Here is a 13,489-nt window from a genome sequence, read left to right as displayed (position 1 = left end):
ATAGTCAAATAGTCCTCGAACTTTAGCTAAAAAATCAATTAGTCCCTTAAACTTTTTAAAGATGCAATTACGCCTATCAATAATTTATTTTGATACAATGAAACCCACAAATTTTTAATGACCTGCTATCACATGTCATTAGAGTTCCGACAACTCACTGACGAAATTTCGATGAAATTTCAGGCAACAAAGTAACTGGCTAACGGTCGTCCCCTTCTCAACCGGCGACCGTTCGCCAATCACTTTATTACCTGAAATTTCGTCAGAATCTCGCTGATGGATTGTCGAAACTCTAATGTCCTGTGATACCAGATTATTAATTAATTTTGGACTTTATAGCATCAAATAAATTATTGATGAGTATAAATATGTAATCATACCTTTAAAAAAAATAGAGTAAAAGACATTTTTGGTCCTAGACTTATAGTGGCTTGGACAATTTTAGTCCTTTATAAAAAAATTTGCCATTTTATGGACAGAGTTATTGTGGCGAGGACATTTTTGGTCTTCCGTCTATATTTCTGTTAGATAACCGTATGAGAGAGGAGCAATTACGTCAATTTAGGTTATCTCTTTATTGTGAGATGGATGATTTTGGTCCCACAACCATGCCTTTACTCTGACCCTCATTTATTTGTAGTTTTGCACTACAAAATGCTCTGCCCACAACCATGCCTTTACTGCAACTTGGACTCTCCGACTCCTTTGAATTATGACCGAGAAGAAAACAAAACACACATAGATATAACAGATAGAAGGAGATCGCCTAAATTGACGTAATTACCCCTCTCTCAGACGGTTATCTAACAAAAATATAGACAGAGGACCAAAAATGTCCTCGCCACAATAACTCTGTCCATAAAATGGCAAATTTTTTTATAAAGGACTAAAATTGTTCAAGCCACTATAAGTCTAGGACCAAAAATGTCTTTTACTCTAAAAAAAATAGAACAAATTGCACTTTTGGTCCTGTGAGTAGTATGGTACTGGCAATTTGAGTACGTGACTTTCAAAACTCCCAATTTAAACCTTTAACTATGTAAAAATTGGCAGATTTGGTCCTCCGGGCCAAATTGCCGGCCAATTTTGGCCGGAAAAACATAAATTGGTTCGAATTTATTTGTGTTGAGGGCAAAATCGTCATTTCACTCCCTTCTTCTTCATTCTCCCTTTCTTCTTCATTCTTCTTCTTCTTTCTTCGCTTCTTAAAAATATTTGTTATTTTTTTTATAAATTATATTTATTTATTTATTTATTAAAAATATATATATAAAAAAAAATAAAAAGTTGAAAACACAGCCACCGGCGTTCTTCTCCATTGAGCAGCGAAAAATCTATGGTGGATGGGGTGGTTGGAACGAACTAGAACAGAAGATCTGGCGACCTCTTCTCTCGTTGGCGTTAATGGCCAATTCTGGAGGACAACGACGATAGATGGATCAAATCATCGACGAGCTTCCTCCAGCGTAGATGACGACGGGTTCTCTGACCAGCTGCAGCAGCTCATACCTGCGACCTCCCTCCCTGGCAGTTGATCAGCAACGACGAGTCACCAACAACAGCAGATCAGCGGACTCCTCTCTTGTTCGTCGACCTACAGTACCCTCCGGCGTAGCAGCTTCTTTCGGGAGAAGGATGGATCGAATCCTCGGCGAGCTTCCTTCGGCGTAGATGGCAACTGCTTCTCCGACCACCACCAGCAGCTCCGACCGGCGACCTCCCTCCCCGACAGCTGAGCAGCAATGGTGAGTCACTAGCAGCAATAGATCGGCGGACTCCTCTCTCGTTTGTTTGTCGATATGCATTACCTGTGGCTGTGTTTTTTATTTTTATTTTTCATATATATTCATGAGGATTTGCAGTATCAGAAGCGAAGAATGAAGAAGAAAGGGAGAATGAAGAAGAAGGGAGTGAAATGACGATTTTGCCCTCAACACAAATAAATTCGAACCAATTTATGTTTTTCCGGCCAAAATTGGCCGGCAATTTGGCCCGGAGGACCAAATCTGCCAATTTTTGCATAGTTAAAGGTTTAAATTGGGAGTTTTGAAAGTCACGTACTCAAATTGCCAGTACCATACTACTCACAGGACCAAAAGTGCAATTTGTTCAAAAAAATATAAGGGACTAAAAATTTGAGTGCTTATTTGGCCATTTTTTCGTTTTCTTTCCTTTCATTGCCTTTTTATTTATTGCATCGTCTTTCTATTTCCCGACCAGAACTTTCGTAAAGGATAGAAATGGGGCGAAAAATCCGGCGAAAGTAAAACTGACTCACTAATTGTAGTACAGTATAAAACAGAAATTATCTGTCCAAAGATTCGAAGCATTCGACACTTCCGGCTCCGCTGCATCTCTCCTCCGCCCCTCGCACCACCACCGACGGCTTGGCTGGTGCTTGCAGGTAAGCGCTCAACCTCTCACTAACCTAAGCATATGCGTATTTACACTTTTGTATAGATTCAGTGTATGATGTACTGTAAATAAAGTAGAAGTATCGAGTTTTCTCCGTTTTAGTCTACCTCATATTCGATTGATTGCATAAGCACGGTGTGGTCCGATTTTTTTTTATCAGCGAAGAACTGTGGAATTGCTCGAAATAAAGTAGATTAGTGAAACGGCAGTGATTTTTCTATTGACATTTTTTTGGAGCTACTGTGTTATTGAATTCTCTGCTAGTAAAGATAAAATAAGAAATGAGTTCCTTTTTTGTTGATTTTGTTTTTTTTTAATGTTTTTGCACTTCATGCTACTCTGTACATGTTTTGATTGTGCCATATAGTTGGCAACTTGTATGGTTATATCTTATAACCTATAGAGAAGAGAATAACTGGTATTCATGTTTTCTCCTAAATAAGGTATTGAAGAGTCATTGGTGATCTGGTGGATGTGAATTTTCGGGGAGCTTAATGTTCAGCCACTGCTTTGAAAATGAATGAACTCGCTAATACCTTTTCGTTGCTGAATTTGGATGTTGCTGATAGTCAAGAGGATACAGCAGTAGTGTCCAAAGAAAATGGTGAGGATTCAATGGAAGGCGTTGAAAAGAAGTTCTATATCTTGTTCATCACTCATGCTATGTTGGTCTTTTTAAATTGCAAATATCAAAACCTACATGTTTCAATGAACAGGATTTTGAGAGGGGGCAGCTTTTTTGCTATAGCTTTGAACTCCTAAATCTTAATCCTTACATACTTCTTGAAAAAGAAAACGTTGAGTTTTTGCTGCTGCTTTATTTTTACTTATAGTAATTGTACAACAATAGAAATTGTGAATGATACAGGAAAAGAAAATAAAGAAGAAAACTGCTCAGGAGAGGTGACAAAGCTAAAAGATGATGATAGCGGTGAGGAGTACAAGTTGCCGCTTGTATGGATTGACCTTGAAATGACTGGTAATGATTGATCTATGAAGTGCTTACTCAAGTTTTTTTTATCTATTAGTACACAGCAACTGACCTTTGTCTCCGTTAAAATTGCTAAAAACTCACTTGGTGTTGCTAGGCCTTTTTACTCCATTATTAGGAATTAGGACTTGAACTGAACACCATTGAGACATTGATCTATAACTTCTGAAATTAAGTCTCTTATAATCCTAGTTACAATTTTCTATTGCATAGAGAACCAAGTAACTGTAGTTAATCATGAGCAGTTTTGCTCAATTAATTGCTGGTCTAGAAGAAACCAAAAACATTTTTCATATAAAGAATTCACTCCATTGCTTAGTCTTCTTTCATTCTCACTTTTATACGATGAATATTTATGGCTGAAGTCAAACTTTGTCTGTGTATCACTGTATCTCTCAAATCAGGATTGTTTTTGGCTGTGTAGGTTTGAATGTTGAAGTAGACAGGATATTGGAGATTGCTTGTGTGATCACTGATGGACGTTTAACCAAATCAATTGAGGTAATTTATGGAATTCTCTCATCTTTCTACCCTCCTCTTTTTACAGCTTTTTCTACTATCTGATTTGACAGAGTTGTCATGATCGTATTTGGAGAGTATTTTTAATATCTAATGTTTGGAGTTTATATTTACACCTCAAAGATTTGGGGAAAACTTAATGTAAGTTACTTATTTGTAACTTATCACTTTGTCCGTGAGAACCTTATTAATAGTATAGCTTTAGTTATTGGAGAGAGACACATTCCTTTCCTTATTGTCATGCAACATCATCTCAATTCTCAATTGGATAAGTTAATTCTTACCATTCTGTGCTTTTCTAAATACTTGCTTAGTACTTTTTTTTTAAGAACCCTGTTTTATGCCCATTGCATCAAAGGTGACCATGGCCCGCTTCACTTCATGCACCTTTATGATGCAGCATGATATGAATGGTGATATGGCACATTGCACTCTATGCAGAGGGCCATAGTATACCAATGGTCTTCAATGAACTAATGATATTCTACAAAAACAGGGACCTGATTTGGTTATTCATCAACCAAAGGAGTGTCTAGATAATATGGGAGAATGGTGTCAAGAGCATCATGCAGCAAGCAGTAAGCAGCTTGACCCATGCCTGTATTTCTATTAGTCATATGCATCCCCTATTAATGAACAGATCTTTTCACTTACTTTAATTGTTTTGGGTTTTATTGTAACATATAAGCATGGATGAAACTTAAGTTGCTTAATGTAATGTAGGTCTGACTGAAAAGGTGCTTGAAAGTACAATCACTGTTAAAGAAGCTGAGAATCAGGTACATATTGCCTCATAGGGCTTCCTGCTCACAAGCTATATCGAATCCTTCACATGACATTAATGTCCAAAGAAATGAACATTTTAGATTCTGATGGTTCATCCCCCATCCCCAACCCCAAAAGAACTGCCATGTGAGGTTGCTTGAAGATCGACCATTCACTGATTGGAGATGGTGCTTTTTGGTTCTTGTGCATTTTAGTTTCTGAATATTGTTCCTAATCTCTATTCAATTATGCTTCAACACTGTTCCAAGCCATTGTTTTCATGTCAAGTTGGTGTCCTCTAGAAGAACACCTCCATAAATTGGCATATGCAACTATTTGTTGGTGAAGACACACTAGTCCCTTTTTTTGGTTAATCATTATAAAATAGCCGTGGACACAACCCAAAAAAAAAAAAAAAAAGCTTTGAATCAGCTTTTTGTAATTCACATAATTTATTGCTCTTCTTTAAAAGAAATTCCCTTTAACACATACACTGTCTATACTTTGTTAATAATTATCTGTATGCTTTTATGCGGGCTTTTGCCACTTTTGGTCCCCAATATTTCTAGTTTTGCCAGCCTTAGCCCTTTGTAAACATAAGAGCTGATAATGTGGCAATTTTGAACTAAAGGGGCAAGACTGGCAAACTGGAAATACTGGGGGACTAAAAATGGGAAATACTTGCTTTTATTTCATATAGGTTGTGGAATTTGTGAAGAGAAATGTTGGCACTTATTCACCCCTCCTTGCTGGGAATTCAGTTTATGTTGATTTCATCTTCTTGAAGGTAAAGGAAAACTTTGTACTATCTGGTGCCTACTTATTTGGAATGATAGATTTGCAAATCAATAGTTGTTTATGGCATATAAGTCTTGGTTCCAAGCATAAGCTTTTGGATATATGGCAGTTTAAGCTATAAATGGAATTCCAATTTGGATATCTAATTTCCTTCTTTTTCTTTTTTGGTGGCAGAAGTACATGCCCGATCTGGCTAGTCTTTTCTCCCATGTACTTGTCGATGTCAGTAGTGTCAAGGCATTATGTGTTCGGTGGTTCCCCAGAGGTGAATTACTACTATTCTCGCCTTAAAGTATATGCCATGTTCATGAATAATTACTTATTTCTGCAAGAGTGATTTATGTTGTTGCTCTCCCGTATAGACAACAAAAAGGCTCCTCGAAAGGAAAACAAGCATAGAGCTATGGATGACATTAAGGAGAGCATAGCAGAGCTCAAATACTACAAGGAGCACATTTTTAAATCCTCCAAGTCTAGGAGGTAATTACGTAAGGTTATCAACTATGTAATGGCGAAAGTATGGTATTGCGCGATGCCCCTTCTCAGAAATATGGTATTCCCTTCCCTGTATAGTGGTACAGACTTCTTAACATCGACCTCTCCATAACCTATCATGCTACTATGCTTTGCTGTGGCAAGTGGACAAGGCATACATCATTTCTCTAATATGCTGTAGTATTTATGCTGGTTGCTGCCAACATTTGCTTTGCTAGATTCCCCTAACAGTGTGAATTTCAGTATTTTAACTAAGTGTATTGCATTTCAGTATTTCACTAACAGCGTAACTAAGACCAAGTTATGAATTTAAAGTTTTAAACCAAGGAGAAAATAGCAGCAGGAAACATTGTGGATAACTTCCAAACAAGCTTTGTTTTTCTCCCACATATTTAAGTATCACAGGTGTCAAGCTTTGAGTACATTACAACAAATATCTAATTGCACATTATGAAGGATTCTTGAGCTGTCAAACTCGAGTTTCAAGCACTTATTTGTTACTTCGAACTGGGATTTGAGTTGTGCATAGCCTGCCAAAGTTCACTCAAGAAATCTCTTTGCAACCCGACAGAAGGCCCAGCACTAGCTGTTTGTGACATCTGATAAAGGAAAGAATTCAGTGCTAGCAAAATAGAAGTACTAAAAGCAATCAAATTTAATGGTGTTTGGTTCAAACATGGGAATCAAATACTTAGTAATTGGAATGAATTTGATGAAAGTACTGTACATGTTTAGTAGTAAGGTGAAATTGAAATGATTACAAATACTGATGTGTAGTTATGTATAACCCTATAATCAGAATAAATATTTTATAAATACAATAACAAAAACTCAAGGCAAATGACAAGAGTGATGATGAGGTGAGTAGGCAATGCATTTAGGAAGTCGATTAAGTGAGGAGGCGACAAAATGAGGATTGATAAATGAGGAGTGTGATAAGGCTGAATTAATGGAATGATACCTTATTTCAATTAGGTAATGGGTTTTGTAATTATAAGTGTAATCAAATCTTATATCTGTGTTTTAAAAAGTTGTCAACCAAACAAGGTGTACCATTCCTTGTGTCTAATCCCATGAACTAAACACACCCTTAGTATTTAAGGAAAAAGTACGAGTGTCTAGACTTGATAGGGATTATCCCCGACCGCGTTGTAGTCTACACCTGACCAATACCGGGGCCACTCCTCAAGTAGAGCCCGATTCAAGCAGCGTCGACCTAATCGCGCGCCTCCCCGACCTAGATCTCCGACCCAGTGTATTGTCGATGGCTGAGTAGAGATCAATATCGATTGCTCTACCCCGATCACATTAGGTCGGGAAGTCCAATGGTATAAAGGCATAAAGCAGAGAAATTAGACTGTAATCTATGAAAGACGCCTTTACGTTGAAACCCTTCTCCGTAACTTTATCAAACGCCTCTCTCTCTCTCTCTCTCTTTCTTTTCTTTTTGCTAGGAAGTGTGGGGGCATCATACCTGATGGGGAAGCCTCCAAGGTGACGCATTTGACACATTTCTGGTGTACATAACTGGCCTTTCTGCGAAACCAAAAAGTTTGTAACTATAACAATAAAGGACTAGACAGACTAATAGCAAACATGATACATATTTAGGCAGTACATTAGAATGAACAACAAATACAAGAGGAGTTGATGCAAGATTTGGCAGTGCCAGACACAATGTGAACTGGTGAACATCCACTCAGTTAATAAAAAGTTGTACCAAGGGAGTACCAAAAATGCAACATGTGTAGTCTTGCGTGTATGGAATGATGTGCATATACATGATTTCAGTAAATAAATAAATAAAGTAATTAGACTGTTATTCCTCAACTCACCAGGTGAACCTTCAGGTAAACTATTATACAAATTCATGGTAGTTGTCCAGCCTGTATGACACAAGACAGAACAAAAATTATTATCCTTAGTTGTACATCCATATCGATTATACAACCAAGAAGCATAATTATAAAACTACCAATTTATGAAAGTCACCCAGCCTGTACAAACAGGATAAAATGAAAACCATTTTCCGTTTATTTTACATATATATCAATATATCAATTATACAACCACAAAGCAAGATCAATAATAAAAACTAACCATTTCCACAAACAGTTGTTGACAGATAAAATATATGGACCAGAAAAGCTGGCTTTTATGAAATTATTTCCAAATCCAAAAAGTAAAGTTGGCATATTCTATTTGCCTCTTTTTCTTCTAAGTTCTGGAATAATAATATATCATATATGTGGACATTGAGCTTGAGAGTGAAATTTCACAACTAGGTTCTCAAGGACCGGTATTGAGACAAGGCTATAGTACAATAGAAATCAGTGGGTTGCAGGAAACAATTGTTAATAAGCATTAATTAAATGTAATTAGTGTACAGAAAATTCATATCAAGATTCATCTTATTGAGGTTAAGGTTATGAAGTGAAATGCTTTCTTTCAATATGTAACTCAAAAACTAGCACAACAGAATAATTTTATTGAATTCAAACAACAAAATGATTGATTGGACACTGCATTAAAAAATGAAATTCAATAGATAAAATGAAGAAACAAATAAGAAAGTAACCAAAACATGAATAACTGATGAATGGTTTAGAAATACAAATATAGTAGCCACTTACGTTCATTCAATAACTGAAAAACATCACTGTTGCAACACCCATTTAATGGTATTACGTTAATGGCAGATCCACCTGGGCGACGATTCTCATAAATGCGATTGCTACCACCAGCATCCCCATGATCTAAACTGGTGATATTTCTGGGTATGTTATTTTGGTTTTTCTCTCCATCACTAGCATAACTATTTGCTCTTTCAAGTCGATCTACAAAATCAAGTAATCAGAAAACGGTCAATGTGATCAGGCACATCCCCCTACTTGAATAAATTCCTGTTATATCTAAGTGGTTAACATAGAAACATAAATATTTTAGGAAAAGAATTGGAGTTTCACTAGGATGGTTTTGGGTGGATTGTGTGTAGAAAGGAATCATCATCCATGCTTCAAATACACCGCTGTAGTATTATCTGGAAGACGGGTCATATTAACTAGTAGGATCAATAGGATGAAAGCTTTAATAATTCTCAAATTGTTTTTGAGCCAAGCTCTTTTTTTGAATACTATTGACTCTATTACAATGCAGTATCTGTTCATAACACTACTTTCTCAACCAATTGAAGCACATCGCCTCCACTGAGGCTCGATCTCACAACCTCCCACTTAAGGGAGTAACTTGGTGCCATTGGACCACAATGTCCTTGGCTTGAGCCAAGTCCTTAGTCCTAAGTAAAATAGGGTCTGTTCAGCCAAAAGGATTTTAAAGTAGGATGAACTGGTCAGCAGCTGATATACAAAAATCTTAATTTTTCTGCTAAATAGCCAAACAATGACCAGGAGATCCTTCCACGTCAGCCAACTTGAGTCACATTGCTAATAACATACCATGTTTATCAATTGAATAATAATGTATGCAATTACATCAAAGAAACTTAAGGTCATGCCATAATAGTGATAATACAAGATTTACCAATTTCAACCAATAGAGAAAAAATGAAAAACAACTCTAGTAATGAACAGTTCATTCCATTCTTTGACTTTTTTCTTTGCAAACTTGTCTAAATTGGATGTGTAGGGTTATAGAGTGCCAATGAGGCAGTGAACATAAGGCATATAGAAAATTTTTCAACTTGATCATAAATAAAGGCTACAATTCATCAAAAAGAGTAAAAATTGACTCCTAGAATCCGACTAAACATAAACATAAAACATCATAATCGCAAATACAATTTTCTGTTTCCTATATGGTTAATGAGCTTCGGTTGCTTACCTACTCCAGATTTGCGCCTTCCAAGGGAGCGATTCCTGCATGAAAGGAAACAATCGTAAATCATTGAAAAAATATATATATATATAAATTCAAACTTATAAATACATACATAGAAATCAAAATCCGCGTGATTATTTACCTTTGGTTGGGAGGTGCGTAGCGCTTCACAGTAGCAATGTTGGCGGTGGCTGTTGAATCGGTGGTAGGAGTTTCGAGCATCTTTACTTCTCTTCCAAAAAGTCCACCGGCCACCGCCACCTCCGTCGCCGCTGTAGCTGTGATAACAAACAAACAAACAATCAATTACTACTACAACACATACTTCTAGGTGAAATTGCATATCGAAGAGTTCACCGGACCTGTAGATCAGGCAGCTTCCGCTTCCCGCCGATGCGCTCCGAGTCGGATTGAGAGACTGGGAGAAAAAAGGGTTAGGCTTCGCCGATGCGGTGATATTTGTTGCTCAAAGCCAATGACAATTGATAAACACCCACGCGCTTCCCGGAAATGTGAATCCACTTTCGGAGTATGAATGACAGCTAAACATACCGGATTAGGTTTAGGCTCCGTTTGAGAGAAAAAATTAATGAGATTAGGAATAAGGTTCAAATTGGCCACTGAACGTAACTTGAAATTGCAATTAGGCCACTGAACGAAAAAAAAGTGTAATTAGGCCACTGAACACTCTAAAAATGTGTAATTTCACTTGATAGCAGGTTACCCTCAATTTTAGCAGGTTATCTTCTTGCGTGGCAGTTGAGTTGGCATTTTTAATAAATTTTAAATCATTTTTAATAAATTTTAATAATAAATTTTTATTTAAAAAATAAAAACGACTTTATTTTATTTTTTATTTAATTTTATTTTAATTTTTTATAAAATTTATTATTAAAGTTAATTTTTAAAAATTATTAAAATGCCAACTCAGCTGCCACGTAAGCAGGTAACCTGCTAAAATTGATGGTAACCTACTATCCAGTGAAATTGCATACGTTTGGAGAGTTCAGTGGCCTAATTGCACGTTTTTGAAGTGTTCAGTGGCCTAATTGCACTTTTTGTTCATTCAGTGGCCTAATTACATTTTCAGGTTACGTTCAGTGGCCAATTTGAACCTTACTCCATGAGATTATAATATGGCATTAAATCATTTGAAAGAATGATGAGATTATAGTAACTTGATTATTGAATATAAAATCGACTCCGATATTAATATAGTTAATTAGATTTATGCATGAATTTCTTTTTTATCCTATGAGTATTTTTATGTTGAGAGTTTGTTATATTATGAATGGAATGTCATTATGTGAAATAAATATATTTGTCATTTGATTATTTTTGTTAACATTTTTTTTTTTTTGTGTATAATCGTATTTTTTATATTGTTTCTAAATATATAAACTGTATGTACTAATATTGATTTTAAATATTACAACAAAATAATTTGTAAATAACTTAAAGTCAAGTCATATTAATTGAGCTAGACACATAAAATGAGACAGATGTAATAAATTTTATTCTAATAAGATAAATTGTACTTTGTATATAAAATTTTTAAAGTATTATTGATACTGTAGATGTTCCTTAAAGCAACCATAAGAATGAGTTTTTTTGCTATTTTTTTTTAGCAAAACATGATAGAGAATGACGAGGAAGAAGGGAGGAAATTTTTTTTTTTTTTTTTAAACATATAAAATTAAAAAAATTTTAAAGGTATGACGAGCACCAAATAATAAGTTTTATTTTTTTCTTGCCGGCCCTACAAAAAACCTCTCATTATGCAACACCCTATTCGAGATCCAAAAAAAAAAAACTAATATTACTGTAAATACAAAAAAAAAAAAAAATTCTCTCATCTTCTTTTACCTCCGCCTCATCTTATCTCTCATCCTCCCAAACTTTAGAAAAAAAAAAATTATTCTCTTGGGTTGCTATTACGATACCAAAAAAAAAATAAAATGTCAAGCAATCTTATACCATGGATTATGATTCGTAGTGCATTTGTGGACTTTGGTGTATATACATGTGTGTTGTATTGTGAATTTTTGTATTTTGTATTATGAAATTTTGGAAGGTTGTGAGTTCGAGCCTCAGTGGAGGTATTATTAGCTCTTTGTGTTTCAGTAGGTTGAGAAAGTATATGAACAGATACTACAATGTAATAGAGCTAGTAGCATTCAAAAAAAAAAAGTATTATGAAATTTTGTATCTTAACATGGCGTTTGGTTGGAGGAAATAAATTTCCTTCTCACTTAATTTTCACAAAAATCCAAAGGCCATAAAATTCCTTTTAGTTTGGTTGGAAGGAATTGCAATTCCATGGAATTGCAATTCCCTCATTTTTATGGAATTAAAATCTCATGTCCCCCTGAGATTTTAATTCCTGAAATTTTAGGAAGAAAAAAAGCTAGTGATGAGACAAAATTACCCTTCTTTTTTTTTAATCTAAAATTAATACCACAACAACAATGGGCATTTTGGACTTTATACTACTTATTCCATTTCAATTCTCATGTATACCAAACATTGGAATTGAAATTCCCAGTAATTCTATTCCTGTAAACCAAACAGTGAAATTTAAATTTCCACTTTATTCCTAGTAATTCATATACCATGGAATTGCAATTTCTTTCCCACGTAATTCCCCCCTCCAACCAAACGTCATGTAAGAGTATGAATTTTATACTTAAAACAAATTGCTGTGAACTAGTTTTACAAGCGCATTGCGTGACAGATTTAATACTCAATGTTTGTATTTAAATAAGTAATTCAAATTATATCAATGCAATATTATATAAAGAAATTCATTATAGTTGGCATTAAAATTAATGTAGAATTTGAACTTTTCTTCTTCATTTTTTTTTTTAACAAACAAAGGAACTTTCCTTAGATCATGTCAAAACTCAAACTATTAAGAATGATAGTTGAAGGTACATCAAACCAAACTGTAGTTATATCGAAATGAAACTGTAGTTGTGTTGAACTGAAACTGTAGTGTATACAAAATGAAACTGAATAACAAAGTTACTTTTTGCGGAAGGGTGCGGAACGGCGCGAAACAGATACCGTTTCTTTTCATTAAACAAAACGACGTCGTTTTGATGCGCGTTGCACGATATAATTTGCCAATGTCAATAATGCTTAGTCGTTATACCCTGCACCATGGCGCGCATAGCACTGTGCGCCCCGCGCCTCTCAAAATGACGTCGTTTTGGTAAGTTATGTAGTCAGTTGACGTGATTATGTGTATTTGTTTATACAATTATGTACATTTTTTATACAATCATGTACATCTATTTTATACAATTATGTACATCCAAAACAAAAATTTATGTGTATTATGTTAAAAGTTTATGTATATTATGTATTATGTTAGATTATATGTATTATCTTTTTTTTTAAAAAAAAGTATGTGTATTTTGTTATACAATTATGTGTATTATAGTATAAAATTATGTACACTTTTGAACATGAGATTTTTTAAAAAGAAAACTAACATCAACACAGGGTAGCAAAATTTTAAAAAAAATAAAAAATAATCTGAAACGACGTCGTTTTGCATCAGGGCGCACAATGCAATGGCACCCGGTGTAGGATATAAATTGCCAATCAACGAATAAAATTGTGGGCTTTTGAGCCTAAGCAAATAAAACTTGGGTTCATGGGCCA

At 35.1% G+C, this 13,489-nt stretch overlaps 2 protein-coding genes across 2 annotated transcripts; one reads left to right on the top strand and one right to left on the bottom strand.

The window, feature by feature from the left end:
- Positions 1–2,222: 2,222 nt before the first annotated feature.
- Positions 2,223–6,261, top strand: LOC109173638 (oligoribonuclease). Its single transcript, XM_019322891.1, has 9 exons — positions 2,223–2,404; positions 2,859–3,019; positions 3,284–3,394; positions 3,831–3,907; positions 4,422–4,503; positions 4,649–4,704; positions 5,391–5,477; positions 5,663–5,753; positions 5,851–6,261. Exons 2-9 carry the CDS (start codon positions 2,932–2,934, stop codon positions 5,970–5,972), a joined length of 714 nt encoding a protein of 237 aa, XP_019178436.1. The 5' UTR covers positions 2,223–2,404; positions 2,859–2,931; the 3' UTR covers positions 5,973–6,261.
- Positions 6,262–6,317: 56 nt separating this feature from the next.
- On the bottom strand, positions 6,318–10,351 carry LOC109173639. The gene is made up of 7 exons (XM_019322892.1): positions 10,183–10,351; positions 9,963–10,098; positions 9,824–9,858; positions 8,617–8,820; positions 7,819–7,869; positions 7,458–7,519; positions 6,318–6,582 (listed from the first exon to the last, which is right to left on the bottom strand). The coding sequence occupies exons 2-7, from the start codon at positions 10,040–10,042 to the stop codon at positions 6,481–6,483; spliced, it is 534 nt and encodes a 177-aa protein (XP_019178437.1). The 5' UTR covers positions 10,043–10,098; positions 10,183–10,351; the 3' UTR covers positions 6,318–6,480.
- Between the last annotated feature and the right edge of the window lie 3,138 nt (positions 10,352–13,489).

Source organism: Ipomoea nil, unplaced genomic scaffold, assembly GCF_001879475.1.
Source record: "Ipomoea nil cultivar Tokyo-kokei standard unplaced genomic scaffold, Asagao_1.1 scaffold0482, whole genome shotgun sequence".
In the NCBI taxonomy this organism is placed as follows: Eukaryota; Viridiplantae; Streptophyta; class Magnoliopsida; order Solanales; family Convolvulaceae; genus Ipomoea; species Ipomoea nil.
The sequence above is the reverse complement of the archived record's forward strand: the minus strand, read 5'-3'. Positions and strand labels throughout refer to the sequence as shown.

What these genes read in the sequence shown, in the direction of transcription:
- LOC109173639 (XM_019322892.1), bottom strand. Translation starts at nt 10,042, where the DNA reads ATGCTCGAAACTCCTACCACCGATTCAACAGCCACCGCCAACATTGCT. An exon ending in TACGCACCTCCCAACCAAAG is followed by an intron (nt 9,859 to 9,962) that starts GTAAATAATCAC and finishes CCTTTCATGCAG; the next exon opens with GAATCGCTCCCTTGGAAGGC. An exon ending in AAGGCGCAAATCTGGAGTAG is followed by an intron (nt 8,821 to 9,823) that starts GTAAGCAACCGA and finishes TTGATTTTGTAG; the next exon opens with ATCGACTTGAAAGAGCAAAT.
- LOC109173638 (XM_019322891.1), top strand. Translation starts at nt 2,932, where the DNA reads ATGAATGAACTCGCTAATACCTTTTCGTTGCTGAATTTGGATGTTGCT. An exon ending in GTTTAACCAAATCAATTGAG is followed by an intron (nt 3,908 to 4,421) that starts GTAATTTATGGA and finishes CTACAAAAACAG; the next exon opens with GGACCTGATTTGGTTATTCA. An exon ending in TGTTCGGTGGTTCCCCAGAG is followed by an intron (nt 5,754 to 5,850) that starts GTGAATTACTAC and finishes TCTCCCGTATAG; the next exon opens with ACAACAAAAAGGCTCCTCGA.